General features: G+C 44.5%; 2 protein-coding genes and 1 non-coding gene across 7 annotated transcripts in view; 2 read left to right on the top strand and 1 right to left on the bottom strand.

The window, feature by feature from the left end:
- The window catches only part of LOC126108445 (probable ATP-dependent RNA helicase DDX60), a 204,753-nt gene that overhangs the window by 29,764 nt on the left and 150,866 nt on the right, over positions 1-24,123 (bottom strand). For all 3 annotated transcript variants that reach the window (XM_049913659.1, XM_049913658.1, XM_049913660.1), the window contains exons 6-7: positions 21,229-21,519; positions 4,142-4,298 (exon numbers count right to left, since the gene is read on the bottom strand). In XM_049913659.1, the coding sequence (XP_049769616.1) occupies positions 4,142-4,298; positions 21,229-21,519 (448 nt within the window). The remainder of the gene's footprint in view (positions 1-4,141; positions 4,299-21,228; positions 21,520-24,123) is intronic.
- Positions 1-24,123, top strand: part of LOC126108447 (uncharacterized) — a 158,915-nt gene that overhangs the window by 34,411 nt on the left and 100,381 nt on the right. The window lies entirely within an intron of this gene.
- On the top strand, positions 19,354-19,428 carry Trnal-caa (transfer RNA leucine (anticodon CAA)). Its single transcript has one exon. It is a non-coding gene; the product is annotated as a tRNA-Leu (tRNA).

Below are 24,123 nucleotides of genomic sequence, written 5' to 3'. Positions count from 1 at the left end.
TAACCCTAACTAAGGTACGAGCATATGGGATTGGTTCCCAAATATGTGAGTGGCTCGAAGACTTCTTAAGTAATAGTACCCAGTACGTTGTCCTCGACGGTGAGTGTTCATCGGAGGTGAGGGTATCATCTGGAGTGCCCCAGGGAAGTGTGGTAGGTCCGCTGTTGTTTTCTATCTACATAAATGATCTTTTGGATAGGGTGGATAGCAATGTGCCGCTGTTTGCTGATGATGCTGTGGTGTACGGGAAGGTGTCGTCGTTGAGTGACTGTAGGAGGATACGAGATGACTTGGACAGGATTTGTGATTGCTGTAAAGAATGGCAGCTAAATCTAAATATAGATAAATGTAAATTAATGCAGATGAATAGGAAAAATAATTCCGTAATGTTTGAATACTCCATTAGTAGTGTGGCACTCGACACAGTCAAGTCGATTAAATATTTCGGCGTAACATTGCAGAGCGATATGAAGTGGATCGAGCACGTAATGGCAGTTGTGGGGAAGGTGAATAGTCGTCTTCGGTTCATTGGTAGAGTTTTGGGAAGATGTGGTTCCTCTGTAAAGGAGACCGCTTATAAAACACTAATACGACCTATTCTCAAGTACTGCTCGAGCGTTTGGGATCCCTATCAGGTCGGATTGAGGGAGGACGTAGAAGCAATTCAGAGGTGGGCTGCTAGATTTGTTACTGGTAGGTTCGATCATCACGCGAGTGTTACGGAAATGCTTCAGGAACTCGGGTGGGAGTCTCAGGAGGAAAGGAGGTGTTCTTTTCGTGAATCGCTACTGAGCAAATTTAGAGAACCAGCATTTGAGGCTGACTGCAGTACAATTTTACTGCCGCCAACTTACATTTTGTGGAAAAACCACAAAGGTAAGATAAGAGAGATTAGAGCTCAAACAGAGGCGTATAGGCAGTCTTTTTCCCTCGTTCTGTTTGGGAGTGGAACAGGGAGACAAGATGCTAGTTGTGGTACGAGGTACCCTCCGCCACACACCGTATGGTGGATTGCGGAGTGTGTATGTAGATGTAGATGAGCTGAAATGGTGCCTTTCAGCAAAGGTGCCGTCTGCTGGTTGCCAACTTCAATGGGCCTATGTGGGGTCCACAGTTCGCACCTGGATCTGACTAGCTGCCGAGCAACTACTTGCCCTTTGCAGCCACACACTACTACTGCGGTCTCGCCTCTGCGGGCCACTGTCGACGTATCCCGCGCTCGGGTCTCCGGTTTTCCTCAGTGCTCGGGGGCTCACTTGCACTCGGCTGCACGACCTGGCACGACTGCTTCCTACCGGGCCCACTGTCACTGCTCGGAGGCCGACACTGCCCTTCGCTCGCCACTGCACTGGTGGTGCGATTACGCATTACTGCCACCTGATCGGTAAAGCGACAAGTCTTCGGAGACCACGTACTGAGCTCTACACATCCTAGGGCCAGCTTGTGACTCTTGGGGTTGCCCGCAACAAGACAATATTACAGCTGCTGTACTTCATGTGCTGAATAAATGACCTACTGTGTGGTTTCTGTGATTTACCGTCAGTCAGCTGCCTGGCTCCACATACCTGCTACACTGTCAATCCCTAGCAATTTCATCACAACCTATAGTGGGGTACCCATAAGCCATCCTGAAACCACTACAGCTCAGTAATATTCTGCTTCCTCAAAGGATATGTAGGTGTGTGTGTGTGTGTGTGTGTGTGTGTGTGTGTGTGTGTGTAAATTATAAATTATTATTATTATTATTATTATTATTATTATTATTATTGGTGTTTTGCCCTTAAAGAGTGCAGTTGGACTAAACTACATGGCCAGTTCCTTTTGCTGCCTTCCTTGCTGCCCAAACTTCCCTCATTCGCTCGCTGTGTTTCTGTTTCCGGTCCTCTGTCCATGCTTCTTGTCGGCTTTGTGTCTTCGGCTTCATCTTTATTGCCTTTTTGGCTGCCCATATTTCTTTCATCTCCCGGCTGTGATCTTATCTTGCTTGCATTCTTCGGTCCATTTTACGCCTGTTCGTTTGTCACAGTGTATCTGGTGTAGTTTACTTTTCTTAATGATGTTTCTGAATTTTATTCTGTTGTTTATTGTGTCTGCTGTTATGCTGAGTTGGTTCAGCTGGTTTTTTACCTCTGCCACCCATTTGTTGTTTCTAGTGGTTACCCAGTCAAAGATCAGTTTGGTCAGTCTGTGTGATGGCATTCTGTATAGGTGTCCATAGAATTGTAGTCTGCATTTTCTAATCTTTTCTGTGATTGTCTCTGTATGTTTGTACAGTTCCTCTGTAGGTTTGTTGATCCATATTCCATTGTTGTTAGCTGCGCCAAATATTTTCCTAAGTATTTTCTGTTCTACTTTTTCTAGTTGTCTGATATGTGTATGCCCTAGGACTGGTGTGGTCTCTGCTGCCTCCGGGAGCACCGCCATGTTGTAGTGGCGTAATTTGACAGACTTCTTGTTGTAATGATTCCACACTACTTTGTATGCCTTGTCCAGTTTAGTCTTTCTTTGTTCGTTTGAGTCTCTGTTATGTCCACTTATTTGTAGTGTTTCACCGAGGTATTTGAAGTTTGCCGTTTTGTCAATCGTGCCGTACTATCGTGCCCCAATATTCATTTACACACACACACACACACACACACACACACACACACACACACACACACACTTGATTGGGGGAATATCAAGCAGGCTTCCGTAAAGGGTGGTCTTGTGCGGAACAAATTTGGAACCTGAAAATGATTTTACAACACAAACAGAACCTGTGTGTGTGTGTGTGTGTGTGTGTGTGTGTGTGTGTGTGTGTGGTATGTACACACACACACACACACACACACACAGCGTGTTTATAAATGAATATTATGCAAAACAAGCCCTTTCATAGGGCCCCTTGCGGTCTATCCAGCACTTGGGTACAGTGAAGCAGTGAGGTTCAACCAATCTAGCAGATTGCGGCAGAAACGTTGCAAGCTGCACATGCACACTGGTGCCAAACACACCGTAACCAACACTGTATCAAAAGTCAAGTTCAGGGGGGAACCCTCTGAGCCATTCATCATAAAAACAAGTTTACAACAAGGAGACTGCTTGGCACCCCTGGTGTTCGACTGTGCTTTCGAGTACACGAGGGAATGGTACAAGATTAACCCAAAGAACATCCAAATTGGAAGACCCAAAGACAAAATAAGTTTAAATTGTCTAGGATTTGCTGATGTCATTGCTCTCTTGTCCAACAGTATTCAGGAAACCAAACAACAAGTTATCTCACTGCAGGGAATAGCACAGGAAACTGCTCTTGGAATATCCTTTGAAAAAACAGTCATCATGGTAACTGACCCACCACTCGTAAACAAAATTGCCATAGGAAACCAAGAAATCAAAATTGTAGATAAATTTAAATATCTAGGAGAAATCATAACATATAACCTCAATGAAAAGCCAGCATGGCATAACAGAATAAACAAACTGACTAGAGCACAATATATTACCAAGAACACCAACAACAAAAAGAGCCTGTCAATAGCAACAAAATTAAAACACTACAAAACAGTCACTCAACCAGAAATAACATATGCAAGCTAAACCATCTTCAAAACAACTAACACTGCACAAATAGAAAAAAATACTCAAAATAGAGCAAAGAATCATCAGAACGTGCATCAACAAATTGTACCAGAAACATGGATACAGGAGAATAGCTACAAATGAAACAGCCTACAAGGAAATAGAATCAGTAATGAGTACAATCAGGAAGACATTTCATTTTTTGGACTTCTAATCAGAACACCAGAGAACAGGATCGTCAGGAGTATAATAGAAAAATTGTGGAAAAGTAAGTACAACATTAAGTGGATTACAGAAATCAAGGAAGATATGGATGAGCTACAGATTACATTGGAAGACCTAAGAAACAAAACTGACAAAACCAGGACACTCACAAACAAACTAGACTGCAAACGAGAATCAACTAACAGACAATAGGAAGGGTGATTTCTGACGAAGAAAGAAGGATGAGATCTGAGAGAATGAAGAAGTACTGGGCTGACAGAAAACTGGAAAATTCTATGTATAAAGTTGGCAAGAGTGGTCCAATTAATGCCATAAAATGTAAATAATAATAATAATAATAATAATAATAAATTACCTCTCGTATCTTCCATGCATGAAGTTTCTGGTTCAATACTCAACTGCGAAATTGGGAGAACTCGGTCCTCTCCCATAGTCCTCGAACATTCTTCAGCGACACACCGAAAGTAGTGGTCAAATAAGAATTTAACTTCAGAGTTATACTGCTCGATAACCTGAAAATACATTGTCACACATAGAAGATAATTTCTAATATACTATAGATAGTATAGGAAACAAAGTAGATCAATTATGTATCTGGTGACAGATATGAAGTAATATTACAAGCAAATACCAGAAACTGTGAAGCCAGAAACATAATGCAGTAGAACAATTTTTACAATTGCAAGCTTGTTCCTCTCAGAACAGGACAGCAGCACCAAGCAAATGTATGTGATTTTAAGTTTCTGTAGCCTTTTCAGTACATCAAATTCCTTCCTTGTCTTGATTTGGTGAGATGTAAACAGCTCTCTCTTTAAAATGTCACAACTGATACATTATGTACATATAGTTACTGTCATCATTGACGAAACAGCCAGTTTCACAAGTAAATTGCAGTTTCTGACGTTGTAGCCATTAATATGCTTCTGCCCCTGAACATAACAACAATTATGAAATTTGGTGTAACTGGTGCACTTTTTAGCAAAGCATTTCAATAACCTGGCACAAGTTTTGTGATCCTGGTGCTCATTTCATTTGACAATAGATTACAAACCATCTGATTCAGAATGAATATTTCACTCTACAGCAGAGTGTGTGCTGATGTAAATCTTCCTGACAGATTAAAACTGTCTGTCAAACTGGGACTCAAACCTGGGCACTCTGCCTTTCGAGTACCAGTCTGGTACGTAGTTTTAATTTGCCAGGAAGTTTGACATCGACTCACATTTTGCTGCAGAGTGAAAAACTCATTCTGGAAACAATGCCCCAGGCTGTCGCTAATCCTCGTCTCTGCAGCATCCTTTATTCCTGGAGTGCCGGTCCCACAAGTTACGTGGGAGAATTTCTGTGAAGTTTGAGAGGTAGGAGATGAAGTAGTGGCACAAGTAGAGCTGTTGGGGAGTGTCGCGAGTCACGCTTGGGTAGCTCAGTCAGTGGAGCACTTGCCCTCGAAAGGCTAAGATCCTAGGTTTGAGTCCCGGCCCAGCTCACAGTTTCAATCCACCAGCAAGTTTCAAACCATATGAAGATTAACAGTCCCCTCCGTAGCGTAGCGGTACCATTTCCGCCTATCACGCAGGGGGCCCGGGTTCGATTCCCGGCAGGGGACTGGGTGTTGTGTGTCCATCATCATTTTCATCATCAACGACCCGCAAGTTGCCGAAGAGGCGTGAACTAAAGAGGACTTGCAATACGCGTGGTGCCTCCCGGCAAACAATGTCGTACGCTCATTTCGTTTCATTTCATTAGTTGTTGTTGTTGTGGTCTTCAGTCCTGAGACTGGTTTGATGCAGCTCTCCATGATACCCTATCCTGTGCAAGTTTCTTCATCTCCCAGTATCTTCTGCAACCTACATCCTTCTGAATTTCATTAGAAGATTATATTTACCAGTACTGTGAGTTGATATGACCTCTCGTAAGAAGCAACTTATTTTAAATTTTTCCAGTGTTCTTAAGCTTCGACTCTTACATTTTGTGTGTGTTTATTAATCGGTCACAGTTCCGCAGCTTTATTGACTGTGTAGTGCGTAGAATCACTGTTTGCATCACGTGAGGCATCTGTTTCCGTGTTCCGAGAGTCACATGTAGTAGTTGGTCCCCCAGTCGAGTGACAACTCTCCTAACAGCACATTTGAGTACTGTTAGCCGACACAGCTTCTCATAAAAAGTGACTTCCTTTACATTTTGTCAGTTTTCTTTAGCGTCAACTACTACATTTTGTGCATGCCTGTGTACTCATCAGGCCATCTGTAGCACGGTTAGGAACTGTGACTGCTGTGTTCAGATGAGAGCCAAGTTGGTGACCCTTCACTCACAGCTTTAGGCAGTATCGGCTCAGTCAGGCAGCTCGAGGCTGCTGCCAATTGGCATCACCGTGGAGGGCAGGACGGGGGGATCCGAGGGACGTGCGGCGTGACCCGTGTGTCACCCGGTTGCCCCACTACTGGGGCCGGCCTGGATACTGCCTGCACTGAGGTCGATCCCTCACCTCTGGTAGAGAGGGAGGTCGTTCCGAGATGTGGCCGGCAGCAAAAGACATTCTGAGGAGCCGATAGGAGGGACCTGCTAGTTCACCTGACAAAGAGGTTTCAGACGCGCTCTGTTGCTGACGAATCCGTGAGCCGGATGAAGTCGCTAGCCCTGTTCCGAAGCGATCCTCCCAGTCTGTAAAGTACGGGCATTCGCAGAGGGTGGGATTACTTCAGCTGCATAATGGGGCACCATTGGGATATGGCTGTGAAAGAGGGGAAAGATACAATGTGCGTTCTGTGTTTATACCAGGAGGAGTAATTCCAGATGTGAAACGGGTGCTTCCAGATGCCACGAAGACCACAGGGTGCAGCCAACTACAGGTGGTGGCCCGTGTCGGTACTAACAGTGTGTGTCACTTTGGATCGGAAGAGATTCTCTCTGGTTTCACACAGCTGTGAAGGTGGTGCTCACCATCTGTATTGTCATCAGTAGACCCGACTGTGGTCCTTTGGTGCAGGGCTGAGTGGAGGATCTGCATTACAAGCTCGGATGGTTCCCAGACCGTGTAGGTTGCAGATTCATTGACTTGTGGCGTAAGGTGGTGGGTTTCTGGGTTCCGCTAAACAGTCTGGAGTCCACTACACACGCATACACAGGTAGAGGGGGGAGGGGACTGAGTGGTTTTGTAGATTGCCCCGGAACATGCAGAAAAGGCTTCAGTTTCAAAGGGTGCCGGGTGAACACAGAATGTGGGTAACCATAGGAACGATCAATATTGTTTTAACTGTCAGAGCTGTGTTGAAAAAAGAATCAGAGCTCCAAGTGCTAATAGAAACCACTGAATCTCAAATAGTTATAGGTATGGAAAGCCAGCTAAACCCAGAAATAACATCAGCAAAATTTTTACATAGGACCTAACTGTGTTCAGAAAGGATATTGTTTTTTTGCTGTTTTAGGGTGCACAACTACAGTGGTCATTAGTGCCCAGACTAAGTTATGAATGCACTGCGAGGTACAAGGTTAAAACAGCAACTAAAACGGACAACACTATAAGAGGCACATTAACAGGCAAGGGATTAAAAGAAAACAGCATAATCAAATGTCCTCAGACACGTTTGTCAAGTGGATAAAACGAAGAATGCGAGCAGCTGCTCCCGGGTCATCCGCTAAAACTTCATCCAGAGTACACGGCAGGCCGAGATCAGTGCGCAGTGTATTAAAATTCGGACAGGATGTTAAAATGTGGCGTACCGTCAGCAATTGCCCACACGGGCAGAACGGCGCCGGCGCAGCCGGCGCCAGATGGCGGTGGCCGAACCGGCAGTGTCCGATCCGTAACCGGGCCAAAACGACCTCCTCCAGCCGAGAAAGGCGTGAAGAGGTCGTCAGAGCCGTGGGGAGAGGTTTCGAGGCCCGAAGCTCGTTTTCAGTAAGTGTAGTCCGATCGGCACGCCACAGCGATAAAATTCGCTGACAAATGACCCCGCTAAAATCGGACGAAGGCACAAGACGAGAAACTGTCCGAGGCCGGAGGACCGCAGCCTCGGCCGCGGCATCTGCAGTTTCGTTCCCGGGGATACCGACAGGGCCAGGAACCCACATAGAGGTAACCGGAAAACCGTCATCCGCCAGCTACTGAAGAGAGCATCGGATCCGGTGCACGAAAGGGCAAACCGGATACGGATCACTGAGGCTCTGGATGGCGCTCAGGGAATCGGAGCAGAGGACATAAGCAGAATGTCGGTGGCAGCGGATGTAAAGAACAGCCTGGTAAGGCGGGTCCACACTGAGCGCACCGTGCCGCGCCGCGCAAAACGGCCTCGCGCGGCTCTGCGCGCTCAGTGTGGACGGCGAACTGCGCTGTGCCGCATCGTGCCGTGCAGTTTTCCGGCTGTTGTCGGTACACCAAAGGAAGTGGTGCGTTTGCGCGCGATCTGTTTAGACGGAGCTTTGGCTTGCTCCATCCTCAGATCGTGCGCGCGCTCCAACAGGAACACACTGCGCGCCTCGGAGGGGCGCAGACGGCGCACTCCCCTCTGTTACAGCTGTGCGCGGGGTGCAGCAGCGCTGCGCAGCACGGCGCGGTGCGCTCAGTGTGGACCCGCCTGTAGAGGGCAAATAGCTCAGCTGTGAAGACCGAACAATGGCCACGGAGCCAGTATTTGAAACTGTGTGCCCCGACATTAAAAGAACACCTGACACTGTCATTCGTCTTAGAGCCACCTGTACAAACGAAGATCGTATTAATGAACTTCAGAAAGGGTAGGTTAAATACAGTGGGTGGTGGAGAGTTTCTGGCTGTCAGTAGTAGTTTACCCTGTAGTGAAACTGAAGCAGGTGGTTCCTGTGAGTTAGTATGACAACCAGAATAAATTAATAATTAGTTCCTTTTACTGACCCCCACCCCCGACACAGTTGATGAACTGTTCAAAGAAAACTTGGGTGTCATTTGAAATAGGTACCCACTGATGCAATCTTAGTTGGTGGTGACTGCAATCTACCCTTGATATGTTGGCGAAAATGTGTGTTTAAAGTTAGTGGTAGGTATAAAACGTCAACTGAAATCATAATCGATGCCTTCTCGGAAAATAATTTTGAACAACTAGTTCAGGAGCCCACTTGTGAAAACACACTTCCATCTCTTACCAACAGATAATCCTGACCAAATAAGAAGCATTGTGAGATATACAGGGATCAGTGACCACATGGTTCTTGTAGCTTCACTGAATACCATAACATCCAAATCCACCAAAAATAAACACAAAATACATCTATTTAAAAAAGCAGATAAAAATTCACTTGATACCTTTCTAAGAGACAGTCTCCAATCCTTCCAATCTGACTATGTAAGTGTGGAACAGATGATGTTTAAATTCAAAGAAATACTATCAATGGCAACTGAGAGGTATATAGCACATAAATTAATAAGATATGGTACTGATCCCCAGTGGTACCCCAAACATGTCAGGACACTATTGGAGAAGCGAAGAAAAAAGCGTGACAAATTTAAAAGAATGCACAAAGTCCAAGATTGGCAAATTTTTACAGAAGCTCGAAATTTAGTGCGAATTTCATTGTATGGTGCTTTCAATAGTTCTATAAACAAATTCTGCTTCAAAATCTGGCAGAAATCTGAGAGAGATTCTGGCTGTATGTAAAGTACACCAGAGGCAATATGTAATCATTGCCTTCTCTGTGCAATAACAATGATGACAAAAGCACAATTACTAAACACACTTTTCTTAAATTCCTTCACGAAAGAAGACAAAGTGAATATTCCAGGATTTAAATCAAGAACTGGCAACGTTAATAACTTGGAAGTAGATATCTTCGGTGTTAAGTGGCAGCTTAAAACAGTTAAGAAAGGCACGGCTTCTGATCCAGATTGTACATCAGTTAGGTTCCTTTCGAGTAAGCTGATACAATAGCTTCCTCCTTAGCAATCATCTACAGCCACTTGCTCGTAGGAAGATATATACCCAGAGACTGGGAAGTTGCACAAGCCACACCAATACCCACGAAAAAAAAAGAGTAGCAATCAACTGAATTACAGATCCGTATCACTAATGTCGATTTGCAACAGGGTTTTAGAACATACACTGTGTTTGAACATTATGAACCACCTCAAAGAAAATGATTTATTGACAAATAGTCAATAGGGATTCATAAAATACCATTCTTGTTAAGTATAACTAGCTCTTTATTCTCGCGAAGTAATGAGTGCTATTGGCAGTAGACATCAAATTGATTTCATATTTTTAGATTTCCACAAGGCTTTTGGTACCATTCCACACAAGCGAGTTCTAATTGAAATGCACGCCTACGGAGTATCATCTCAGTTATGGGAGTGGATTTGTGATTTTGTAAGGTCATAGTTTGTAATAACTGATGGAAAGTCATTGACAAAAACAGTAGTAGTATCTGGCATTCCCCAAGGAAGTGTTATAAGCCCTTGTATGCAGATGATGCTGTCATTTACCATCACGTAATGTCATCAGATGATACAAAAAAATGTAAAAAGATTTAGACATAACATACGTATGGTGCAAAATCTGGCAATTGACTCAAAACCATGAAAAGTGTAAAGTCATCCAAAGGAGCACTAAAATGAATATGCTGGATTTCTGTTACACAATGAATCACACAAAAGTAGAGGCTATAAAATCAGTTAAATACTTAAGGATTGCAATTACAAAAGCTTAAACTGGAATGATCATACAGATAATGTTGATGGAAATGCAAGCTAAAGATTGTGATTTATTGGCAGTAACTCAGAAAATGTAGCAGGTTTACTACAGAGACTGTTTACACTGTGCTTTTCTGCCTTCTCCTGGAATACTGATGTGCGTTGTGGGATCTGCATCAGATCTTCATAAGGTTGGGATTGACAGAGGACATCAAAAAAGCACAAACAAGGGCAGCTCGTTTTGTATTATCGCAAAATAGGGGACAGAGTGCCATGGATATGATACACAAATTGGGGTGGCAATCATTAAGACAAATTTCGATCAGCAAATTTTTCCTCACAGTGTGAATACATTTTGTTGGCAACCACCTATGTAGGGGGAAATGATCATCTTAGTAAAATGAGAGCTCGCATAGAAAGGTTTCATCGTTCGTTATTCCAGCGTACTGTTTGAGGTTGGAACGGTAGAGAAGTAGCTTAAAAGTGATTCGATGACACCTCTGCCAGATACTTAATTGTGGATTGCAGCACAATCGTGTACATGTATGAGGGTTGGAACTTAAATAGTGGCAACTATTTATTCACAACTGATACAAAAGAGTTACATGTTTGCACCTGTTACTGTCCCTCAAAGTTGTCACCAGCATTCTGTAGAACCCATTGCCATTGATTTGTATGGCGTAGTATACCATTAGCAGAGGCTGTTCTGTTGGTGGTGCGAATGGCGAGGTCTAAAGTTGCGGTGGTTCTCGTGTACAGCTGTGACGGTGTTATCCTAACGCATTACGTTCCTCACAGCAGACCGTCAGTGCACAGTATTACTGTTCATTTTTGGAGCATCACCTGAGACCAGCATTGTGAAAGAAGTGGCGACACTTTCTGCGCAACACACACGTCATTTTGCACAACAATGCACGGGTGCATACAGCGCAAGCTGTGGCTGCTCCGTTCGGTCGATGGGAGTGGGAAGTACTGTACCATCCACCATACTCCCCGGACTCGAGTCCTTGTGACTTTGATTTGATTCCGAAGATGAAAGAACCACTTCGTGGCATTCGCTTCAGACTGTGCCAGAGATTCGACAGCCAGCAAACCGCTCCATTCGCACCATCAACAGAACAGGCTCTGCTAATGGTATAAAATGGTTCAAATGGCTCTGAGCACTATGAGACTTAACAGCTGAGGTCATCAGTCCCCCAGAACATAGAACTACTTAAACCTAACTAACCTAAGGACATCACACACATCCATACATCCATGACCGAGGCAGGATTCAAACGTGCGACCATAGCGGTCGCCTAGAACTGCTCGGCCACAACGGCCGGCGCTAACGGTATACTGCGCCTTCCACATCGCTAGCAACGGGCTCTACACAACGCTGGTGACTACTTTGAAGGACAGAACAGGTGCAAACTTGGAACTCTTTTGTATTGGTTGTGAATAAATAGTTGCAGCTATTTAAGTTCCAACTCTCATACATATAAACAATGTGAATTGGTTCAGCACTGTGAACAGCTTGTAGAAGTAAGTAGCAAAAGTGGCACAGACAAAGAATTCTATTTTTTCAACATCAACAGGAACTCCAAATCCACGGGATGGTGTTCCCAGTAAATTTCAATGCCACAAGGACTTATACACAGGCAGAATGTTGCTTAACTGGAATATCAGATTGTATGGTACGTAGGGTACTGTTAGACATAGGGGCTTATGTGTCTGTAGCAAGTCTGCACCTTTCAGGTAAGTGGCATTTCAAGCCTCATTTTTATAGGTTAGGTGGTATACGGAAAAATGAGGTCGAGGTAGGTCCGCTAGGATCAGCGATATAAGGTTTTCGTGTCGGAGGAGAAGTGTTCCGAGGGAATATGGAAGTCTTGCCTCGTACAGGAGAAGGGTACTATGCAATCCTCAGGTTGAATTTCCTGTATAAACATCATACAAAAATTGATTTTTGGTACCGTAGAGTGGAACTCTGTGGGGTACTGTTTCAACTGGGGGAAGCTGTCAATGACGCATTGCCTCACGACTGTCTGTAACGTAGGACAAATGAATTACACTGTGAACAAGGTCGTTAAAACTCAATTCACATGATAAATGCCACAAGCACAGAGAAATTACTTTGGGTGACTGTGGGAATGGAACTGCTTGTCTACATATTATGTGTGGTAGAGCCATTAAAGGAGAATGATAAATTAGATGCATCAAGACGTTTTACACACAGTAGTGTTGTAGGCATTCTGGAAATGGATGCTGAATGTTTGGCTCCCATTAGTGTGTATAATTTCAGCATCAATTAGGTGAGACAGTTGTTAGTACACAATTTAGAAGTTAGGATGAGGAAAATCTCGACTGGTCAAGTGCGGGCCTAAACTATAAACCAACTTCATTACATGGAAAAGCGGCACATTTAATGGGAGAAGATAGTAACTGTTACAATTTGAGGCCTTATTTATTCCTCACGGTCCATTACTGTCAACACCATAGGATACTGACTGGAGATAATCACCAGCGTACTGGAAATCATCTACATCTACACGATTACTCTGCAATTCACATTTAAGTGCTTGGCAGAGGGTTCATCGAACCACAATCATACTATCTCTCTACCATTCCACTCCCGCACAGCGCGCGGGATAAACAAACACCTAAACCTTTCTGTTCGAGCTCTGATTTCTCTTATTTTACTTTTGATGATCATTCCTACCTATGTAGGTTGGGCTCAACAAAATATTTTCGCATTCAGAGGAGAAAGTTCGTGACTGAAATTTTCGCCGTGACGAAAAACGTCTTTGCTTTAATGACTTCCATCCCAACTCGCGTATCATATTTGCCACACTCTCTGCCCTATTACGTGATAATACAAAACGAGCTGCCCTTTTTTGCACCCTTTCGATGTCCTCCGTCAATCCCACCTGGTAAGGATCCCACACCGCGCAGCAATATTCTAACAGAGGACGAACAAGTCTAGTGTAAGCTGTCTCGTTAGTGGACTTATTGCATCTTCTAAGTGTCCTGCCAATGAAACGCAACCTTTAGCTCGCCTTCCCCACAATATTATCTATATGGTCTTTCCAACTGAAGTTGTACACAATTTTAACACCCAGGTACTTAGTTGAATTGACAGCCTCGAGAATTGTACTATTTATCTAGTAATCGAGTTCCAATGGATTTCTTTTGGGACTCGTGTGGATCACCCCACACTTTGCGTTATTTACCGTCAACTGCCACCTGCCACACCATACAGCAATCTTTTCTAAATCGCTTTGCAACTGATACTGGTCTTCGGATGACCTTACTAGACAGTAAATTACAGCATCATCTGCGAACAATCTAAGAGAACTGCTCAGATTGTCACCCAGGTCATTTATATAGATCAGGAACAGCAGAGGTCCCAGGACACTTCCCTGGGGAACCCCTGACATCACTTCAGTTTTACTCGATGATTTTCCGTCTATTACTACGAACATATAGGGTACCTCATCATTTACAATCAATAATGGAAGAATTTATTAGCCAGAAACTGAACAGTGGCATTATAGAAGAAAGTAGTAGTCCCTGGGGAAAATCAACCATTGTTGTACTCAAAAAAATCATGTGACAACCAAGGAAGTTTAGATAATATTGAGATTATTGCTACTCGAATAGTAGAACAATTACATATGCACATCAAATACCAAATATTACAGCGATACTGCACAGGTTCGGAGATCTGGAAAGTGATTACTATCAGCTGGAAGTAGTGCCAAAGGGTCAACCAAAGACTGCATTAACAGTTCCCTGTAGTCATCACCAGTGTCAGCAAATGTTGCTTTATTTACAAAATGCAACAACCACGTTTTAACAGTTGTTGTACGCACTGTCGAGAGGTCGAAGGACGTGGCAGTGCACGGTGTACCTCAATACCTCGTATTATCGAGCAGTGGGAAGTCCGGGATGTAACAACGACAGTAGCAGAGTAGACTGCTATTCCCCGTATTGAGGAAACATCGAGTGGCAAACAGGCACAACAGACAGACTGGGCCAAAATGCCTTCTTCTGAAGTGGAAAAGACATGCATTCACCCAAGCACAGCACACACATACACGACTCCTGGAATGCAGCTGTATTTGACGGGAACAGGAATCTGGTATGGGAGATCAAACTACGGAAGTGGCACGAGACGGGAAGGGTAGGAATAGCACGGTAGGGCTGGAGGATAATGTAGTGCCGCTCGTGGCAGCGCACAGGAGAAGGGTGGGGACTGGGTAGGACTGCTAGGTGCAGTCGGAGGTTTTGGGGAGGGAGGGGGCGGGTGAGGGAGAGGGAGCATAAAAGGAGAGAAGTAGAGAAGAGCAAAATGACCAGTGGGTGCACTGACTGTGTGGTGCTGGAGTGGGGGTAGCAAAGGGGATAGGTCGGTGGAGGTCAGGGACTAGCAGGGGTCGAGGACAGCGGAGTTAGGAAACAGCTGGGTATATTTCAGGGAGAGTTTCCCACTAAACAGTTCCGAATAGCTGGTTTTGGTATGAAGAATCCAGAAACTACAGGCTGTGAAGCAGTCACTGAAGTGAAGCACATCGTGTCGGACAGCACGTTCGGCAACTGGACGGTCCAGCTGTCTCTCGGCCGCTGCTCGCCAGTGGCCACTCACGTGCACAGACAGCCTGCTAGTCACACCCACACTGAAAGCGACACCGTGTTTACAGCTCAGTTCGTAGACCACGTCGCTACTTTCACAGATGTTCCTGCCTTTTACAGAACAGGAGGTGCCTGTGACCAGAATGGAGTACTTTGTGGTGGGAGGATGTACGGGACAGGTCTCCCATCCAGGTCTATTGCGGGGATACGAGCCACGAGGCAGCGAGGGGCTGGGAGCGAGGGTGGAGTAGGAATGGATACGGATATTGTGCAGGTTCGGTCAGAGGCAGTGTACTACTGTGGGAAGGGTGGGAATGGTAGTGGGTAGGATTTCCTGATTTCCGGGCACGACTAACAGAATCCTGCTGGAAAATGTGATTCCGTTGCTCCAGACCTGAGTGGCATTGAGTCACAAGAGGGGTGATACCTTGAGCCCAGATGGTGGGTATGTAGGAGGTGGTAGGTGACTTGAGAGACAAGACACGGGAGCTCTGTTTCTGTACCTGTTGGGAGAGTAATTTCAGACTGGTCGGTTGGTTTATTCACTGCGGGGAGGGTGCGGGGGATGAGAGAAGGGATAAAACGGCAAGGTCATAGTTCCCACACTCCAAGGTGGCAGAAACCAAGGGGGGAACAACAGCATAGTTCAGTCAATGGGAAAGCAAAATGGGCAAACAAACAGGCATAAGGAATGGCAGGAAGAGTAAAGAACACAAGGTGGGGTGGGGTGAGGTGAGAGCAGAGGCACCCCAGAGGGGCTATGTGCAATGGGGTGCCAGCACTGCTGCCAACCCATCCCGATCTGCACGCCAGTCTATGATGGCGACACCACAGACACAACACCCAGGAAAGAAGAGACAAGCAAAGGGGACACAAAATAGCACAAAAGACCAGACAAAACTAGGGGAAATGGGGGAGGGGGGGGGTTAACCTGGCTGGTATGTGGGCAAGGCCAAGGGCCTCCCAAACCAATACCAATAACTGAGCGATTCCAATTCTGGAACAAAATCAGGTACTTAAATCTGAAACGACAAACCACTTCAGTGAAAAAACTGAGGACAGGCATAACCGTGCAAGGTTCGTCCCTTAACACCTGTGACAAGCTGAGGGGTGAATTTAATGTGAACGGACAAAAGGTGGGGGTCAGTGCAGCAATATATGGACCACTCTGAAGCGGGGACCCACAACTACAGGGGGTGGCGAACGCTACGAATGCCAACTGATTCGGCCGAATCAGACGAAGAAGACAGTGCACTGTGGTCACATTTTGATTCACCGAGGACCAATAATAAATTTGGAGGAGGACCACGGACTGCACGATGTTCAAACAACGCCTCGCACATCACAGCTTCGAATTCGGCCTTTGCTACGGTGTCATCCGGGCGCGAGTTGACGTGGACGGCACGAGGTGAGTGGGCCGTGCACAGTCACGATGAGGTGAACTGTCAGACGTTTGGCGTCCCTCGGCACACCGGGTGGGTAAGCGAGCTCCAGAAATGTGTCCAGTATGTCCGCTTACAGCCCGAGGACGAGGGTTTTACACTGAAGAAAGGGGCCTGCCACCACTGTCTTCAGACTCGTAGAATCAATCGGCTGGGCATTTGCAATGTCAGCTAGTAAGTTGTAATTGGCCGAGGAACTCTGCACCCACTACCGGTTCCTTGACATCGGCCACACTGAACGTAGTCCCTCACACTGCCGGCCCGTTCCGCTGCAAAGAGAAACCCGAATATCGCACTGTAGTCGAGTGCATCTACGCCCGGCTGCAGCTGGCATTCGGGTGCAGACAGGCGAGCCGACACTCGGTCGCTGTCGTCGGAGCAGGCACGATGTCGGGAAAAGCCGTCCAGTGGCTGCTCCGACGTGGTGGGTGGCTGACAGAGCAGCCCGTGCCGCATTGGGGGTTGCACGAACTGGAATGTCAGTAGCCGAATCAGCTGCCACTACGGTGCCTTCTCCCCTCTGTCTGTGAGAGCATCGACCGGTTGACCTGCTCGCAGAGTGCACACTCGTGGGGACCGGTTCCGGACTAGACGGTGGAAATCAGTGTCCGAGACGGTGGCCGCAGAAGACGCGTCACCACGCAGCGAAAGCTGTCCGTGCTGTGACTTCGTACGCTGCAATATCGGGCGCCTTTGCCGGCCCGTCGTGCACCCGATTGCCCAAAACCGCGAGGGCATCCACTGCGTTTCTGTCCGTGTCGTAACGAGAGCTCGCGCTGGTGCCGGGTGGCTGTGGACACAGATTGTGTGCACTGGCAAGTCCGGGACACGTCGGGCCGGCCGAGGCTCCGCAGGCGGCGGAGGAATCGAGGTGGCTTCCTCTCGCCACATTCCTCTCTGTGCGGCAACTGGTGCACCCGTCATCAGATTTACTCCTTCTTTAGTTGCTTTTAGGCTTGTGTCAGTAGGGCAGTGATTGTGTCCCGCACTTCAGCCACGTAGTCTTCATCTGTCTGGCTCGTGCAGTGTCCGAGTTTGCCGTTGTTGCTCACAAAAACCTCCTTCGCTCGGCCGAACTACGCGATCTGGTCTGTACGTGGAAGTTTCTGACCTGGCTCCGTGTGGGCAAAGTCTATGACTGTGGATAGTGCCTGCAGCTCACTCTTCGGCCTCTGTTTGCACACTAACACCTCAACTATCGGCTTTCGACTGTCGCGTTTTGTAGTTTCTCCGAGGTCGTCATCTCGCTTTAGCACCCAGATCTCGACAGTGTGTCTGAACGCAGATTGCAGTTTGTACATGAGGACCTACGTGCTAGACTGCTCACATTTCCGTACCGCTCACACCGATGAAAGTCCGTCGCCGTGAATATGGGCTACTGATCACCTAGTGCTAGGCTGCCCACAGTTCGGCATCACTCACACCGATGAAAATTTGTGACATTAGCATACGCGTAATGCTGGTGTCACCAGTGAAGTGCAGTGAAGTGGGAACGCACAGTTTCGCTGCTTACATGTCAATCGTGCAGTGAATCAGCTTTACTGCCACACCGACTCATTATGTTCGGGGACACGTGCTACAGTAATGGTGTGGCGATGAGAGCTGATAAAAGTGCACATTTGCTATAAATATATTTATTTTACACAAAAGAGTAAATGAACAATTGACAAATGAAACGCTAGCAATATCTATTAACTGGTGATGGCAGTAATGGTGTTCGTACAGTAGTTACATTAGAACACTGTCCCGAAGGAATACTCTCTTCGGTGACACGAGCGTCGACCGATCATGTGACTGTGGGAGAACAATGAATACGCGTCTGCAAACAAATGAAGTTTCACCGTGATTGCGGGATGCCACATACTTCGTGGATGCACTGTAAAGAACGTGAAAACAAACGTAGAGACCAAACAAAGTCCCATACGTGTTAGTGAGGAGCTTGCACTGGGCTCAACTCGTGTGGTTAGCGGCTTGCAATAATAGACCCTGAAAAAATGTGCCCGAGCTTTACATTAGCTCAGCTAGCACTGCCACTGCATTTTTCTGGCCTTTGTCTTTGTGCACCACACCACTGCCGGAATTTGCTACGGCCAATTCGTGCTTTTCTGTAACTTTGATACCACGTAACTCTATCCAAAACAACTGATTGTAGACTACTAAATGCTCAGAGTAATATGTACCAGCAATCTTATCATATAGAAATAAATCAAAATTATTTCAATGCTTGCTATAAACAAGTGTTCAATATAAAGAATAAGTTTCTGAATCCACGTTTTTTGGATTTTTCTTCTTTTTTTTTGACGAGTACTATCACACCCCAAAAATGTAAACACTTTTTTTAACACCCTATATACATTTTTTTTCTAATGGTGATAATAGTGGCTGCATATGATACAAACACTGACAATAATGGCCGGTGTCCTTCATTTCATTACAGTAGCTACCTGTTTCATACATAATCTGCACTACACAAACTATAGGTTCATGGGTGGAAAAAAAATAGAGTATGAAACTATCCTGACGGATTAAAACTGTGTGCCAGACCGAGACTCGAACTCGGGACCTTTGCCTTTCGCGGGCAAGTGCTCTACCAACTGAGCTACCGAAGCATGACTCACGCCCCGTCCTCCCAGCTTTACTTCTGCCAGTACCTCGTCTCCTACCTTCCAAACTTTGCAGAAGCTCTTCTGCGAACCTGGAAACACCCCCCTGGCTGTGGCTAAGTCATGTCTCCACAATATCCTTTCTTTCAGGAGTGCTAGTTCTGCAAGGTTCGCAGGAGAGCTTCTGTAAAGTTTGGAAGGTAGGAGACGAGGTTCTGGCAGAAGTAAAGCTTTGAGGATGGGGCGTGAGTCGTGCTTGGGTAGCTCAGTTGGTAGAGCACTTGTCCGCAAAAGGCAAAGGTCCCGAGTTCGAGTCTCGGTCCAGCACACAGTTTTAATCTGTCAGGAAAGTTTCATATCAGCGCACACTCCACTGCAGAGTGAAAATCTCATTCTGAAAAAATAGAGTATTTTATTTGGTATGGTATGTGCCAGTACATAGGAATAAATAGGAACTGAGCTTTATCCTCCAGAAATTATAAATGAGGCTGTATTATCAATTTCTGCAGTGATGTAAAATTCTGACATACTACTGGTTTAATGACTTCTGTTTCATTTAGGAAACTAAATGATTTATTGAGGCTTTCCTTCTCTCCAGTTTGAAATTTTTGTTGGCAATCAGTTCATTACAGTTTCTCTAAATCTTCAGTAAGAACACTGTTTAATGATTTGTCACGACTTCAATTTCAGTTTGTTTGAATATTAAAAGCAGCACAGAGTAAATTTCAATACGGTGCAATCTAATTTGCAACTTACGAGTGGGGACCCAACAATAACCGGAATCGTAATGCTGCACATCGTGTGCTTGTAGTAGCACGTTGCGCCACCAGACGGTTGTAGTAGGAGCTCTGCTGAGTCATTCTGCCATGCGGCATCACCCAACAGTGAGAAGTGTGGTTTCTTTGGCAGTTCTTTGAGTGTGCGTACAGTGCAGACGTGACACAATGGCTAGTTCTTACGAACAACGTGCGGCAGTGAAGTTTTGTTTCTTGCTCGGCAAGAACGCAGCAGAAACTGTTGCGATGATTCAGTCAGCCTACAAAGACCGTGCTCTTAGTAAAATGCAAGTGTACAAATGGTTTTCTCGGTTTAAAAAGGGAGAAATGGTGGTTGAAGATCAGCTCCATTCCGGTCGACCTTCAACTGCTCAAAGCGAAGACGACATCGACAAAATCCGTGATCTCATCAGTGAAGATCAACGCGGGACGATCGACTGACTCGAGAACTTGTCCGGGTTGTCCTGGAGCTCAATTCGGCACATCTTGACCATCGATTTGGGGATGCGAAGACTGGCAGCAAAATTCGTGCCGAAGCTTCTTACCTGAGATCAAAGGAATAGTCGCGTTCGAGCCTGTCTCGAAATGAAGGATGCGTTCAAAGATGATCCACATTTTTTCAACAAAATCATTACAGGTGATGGTCATGGTGCTATGGGTACAATCCAGAAAGTAAACAACAGTCATCACAATGGTAGTCACCTGGCTCACCTTGACCAAAAAAAGCCCGACAAGTGAAATCGAATGTGAAAACAATATTGATCTGTTTTTTTGACATCAAAGGGATTGTACACTCTGAATTTGTCCCTGAAAACCAGACAGTAAACCAACAATTCTAATTGGAGGTTATGAAATGGCTTCGCAGAAGTTTGTCCCGAAAATGTCTGGATTTGTGGGATTCTGGCGTGTGGTTCCTGCATCACGACAACGCTCCCTCGCACATGGCTCTCAGCATTCGCCAGTTTTTTGCCTCTACGAAGACGACTACCTCGACCCACGCGCCCTATTTGCCGGATTTAGCACCCTCGGACTTCTTCCTATTCCCGAGGATGAAAAGAGAGTTGTGAGGGAAGCGTTTTGCGGATGTGGAAGACGTAAAACGCAATGTGATGAAAGTGCTAGCAGGTTTCAAAGAGGACGAGTTTAAAAGGTGCTTCTAACACTGGAACGAATGTTTGGACAAGTGTATTAATGCTAATGGAGAGCACTTAGAAGGAGAGTAAGGTTGTATTTGAAAACAATAAAGTATATGCTTTCTAGAAAGAAATTCCGGTTATTTTTGGGTCCCCCCTCGTATAAGTCATAAGGTTAGATAAAAAGCTAGTGTTTCATTCAGAGTAAAAATACTGTACCTTAACAACATCAGCTGGCAACTCTTTTAGTTTCACTACAGAATTGCAGTACTTATTATTAAGCATTGCAGGATGTAAACGTTTACGAGTGAAGAGGTGAGCCATCAGGAGGACAACATTTAGCTGTGTTTCTTTTGATATTTTACCATCTTCTTCAGTAACACACATACTGTGTAAAACTCCACTCCGTAACAGGTACGCAAAAACAAGATTGCCTGGCTCGTGGTAATGTAAATGTGTCACTATCCCTGAAGAAAGGTGCTGTGGTCTGCCATTATCATCCAGTAGTTTCTGGAACAGTAAACATGAGCAACGTCACAAAAGTCAAGAAAAATAAACAAACTTTATCTAACATTAAAATAGTGTGCTACACAGATAAGATTAGCTCAACTATTACAATTATTTCGAGAAATAACTGAACAACAATTTTTTTTTTATGCAGTGGAAAACAGACTTTGTAGGATTGATTATTTTCCTAACTGATGTAATACTGGAAAGTCCTGGATGGAACACAACAGTGAATGGGGTAAAGGTAACCTTTCCCCATATCTTTGAGGCATTGAGTGTTCAATAGACTCAAAAAAGAATGAAAATGACGTTAAGCTTTCAAACAATGTATTTCCTCTTAACAAAATATTAAATAAGCAATGAACTTCGCTATGGTTCCAAGAAGTTTTGCTACTTGTTCCTGTCTGTGCATTATCAAGGAAACAGCAATAAGAAACAATAAGTATCACTTTGTGCACTCAATGTTTATATCTGAGGGCCTGATTAAAAGTGAAAAGGCTGTTCCAAAATTCGCTGAAAAGCAGTCTGCAACCAACTGCAGATTATAGGGCACATCGTAATGAATGATAGCTATGTGGACTCCGTGGCAATACTGGAAGAAAAAATTGATACGACCAGCTCTGCTCATGCAATTTCAACAAAACACATAAAATGCAGCACTGGCCACCAGAACTGATTGTGGGGCCCCTTCTTCAAAGTCGAGGGATGTGCACCACAAGGTTGAGAGAAGCAGTGTCCCCCGGTATACTATCGAGGTAACTGACTGTATATGGGGTGCACACAAGGGTACCTTTTTTTTTTTTTTTTTAATTAGGCTATTCTCCATTCAGACCCAATAATAACAGTTATACTTAATCCCAAAGTATTAAGAGTACAACCCAAAGAATGCACCTCCAGATAAGATCATTCAAGTTTTAGTGATCCACTGCCAGAACATTCACAACAAAGACAGAGTTTGAAGTGACCTTAGAAAGCAGCGAAACTTATATAACATCAAGTACAGAAAGATGGCCAAAACTTGAAATTGACATAAGTAAGATATCTGGAGAAAATCTTAATTTATAGCGAAAGGACAGTGGAGGCAGTGTATTTGTCACAGTAGATGAGAAACAGAAATCCAATAAGGTAGAAATTGCCACTGCATGCATAACTCTTTGGCAAACACTCAGTATCGTGGTTGGGTATAAACTTATTACTGGATCCTTCTAACAACCAACAGACTTAACCCACATGTAGCTGGAAAATTTAAAGGAGACCCCAGTCATCTAGTACATACATTCCCCAATCATACTGCCATCATTGCAGAAGACTTCAGTTATTCAACAACTGATTGGGGCAATTACAGTTCTGTACATTGGGGAGAGGGGGTGAGACAAAGCATTCTGCTGAACAATACTAAATGCTTTCTCAGAAAACTGGTAGTAGGAATATTAAATGAAATGAAATGATTACGTATTGCTTACAAAACTCTATTCTAGAGTATGGTGACAACAGGAAAGTGACACTTTGTTCAGGTCAAAAAAGGCAAAAAATAAACAGTTATTCCTGAAGAGAATGTGAAAAGCAAGCGGTGACAGGTATTATGTGTGTCAAGTTGTTACATCTAAAGTGTACAAAAGTAAACCTAAAATTCATCGGTTACAATTTTCCGTGAACATACCTCCACTGTTTTACAAAAACAAAAACAAAATGGGCAGTCTTGCACATACAGTGTACTCAAAAATTAAATTAGTAAGTTGCTACAAAGGAACATTAACCAAAATAGTGTCTTAAAAAGAAAGGAAATGATGCAGGTAATTTATAGAAAGCAGACCTATAACTGCGAAATCCATCAAATGGAAACGCAAGACTGCAAAAATATGTCTACAAAAACAAACTCAGAAAACAGTAACATATCCGGAGTCTCAGATGATGTCATGATAAAGCAAATAAGACAAAAACCTGCACATAAATATAAACAGCAGTTAGTGATTTACAGCAAAAGAAAAGACAAGACCACAACTATGCAAGGGAATGAAAATGAGTTTCTAATAATTGTTGATTTCCTGTTGAAAAATATAGCCGTCCCACCTGCAAACTCAATGTGCGACCCAAGATTACAATGCAATAACTCTGCAAACAACTTAAAAATATGGTAAATTCAAAACAAGAATCTACAGAGCTGGATCCTGAACCCAAATGAAATTACAAAGGTGTTTTTGTACATGCTGGAACAAACTCGTTAAGAAACTGCATTGAAGAAAAATTTACAAACAAAACGAGGAACATGATGCGTGTGGCAGGAAGTGTCTATGAAGGATCCAGGCTTATACCCAGTGGAATGTAAAAACAAGGTCAGCAAGTGACAATATATCACAAAAATAAAATGTGCTGTCAAAGAGCAATTTGATTGTTTCGGGGTTGTCTTCATAGATGCAAACAAATTTCTGTGCCAAAACTGCATAGGAAAGGATGGTATATATTTACACAGATTAGAGTCTGTAACACTCAGTATCATGTTTTCAGATTATGTAAAATCATTACAGATAAGGCAAATTAATGTGGAATAAGGAGAGTGAAAGATCAGGAAACATAAAATCCACAGTTTAAAAAACAATGAAATAGATC

This window comes from Schistocerca cancellata, chromosome 11, assembly GCF_023864275.1.
Source record: "Schistocerca cancellata isolate TAMUIC-IGC-003103 chromosome 11, iqSchCanc2.1, whole genome shotgun sequence".
Taxonomy (NCBI): domain Eukaryota; kingdom Metazoa; phylum Arthropoda; class Insecta; order Orthoptera; family Acrididae; genus Schistocerca; species Schistocerca cancellata.
The sequence above is the reverse complement of the archived record's forward strand: the minus strand, read 5'-3'. Positions and strand labels throughout refer to the sequence as shown.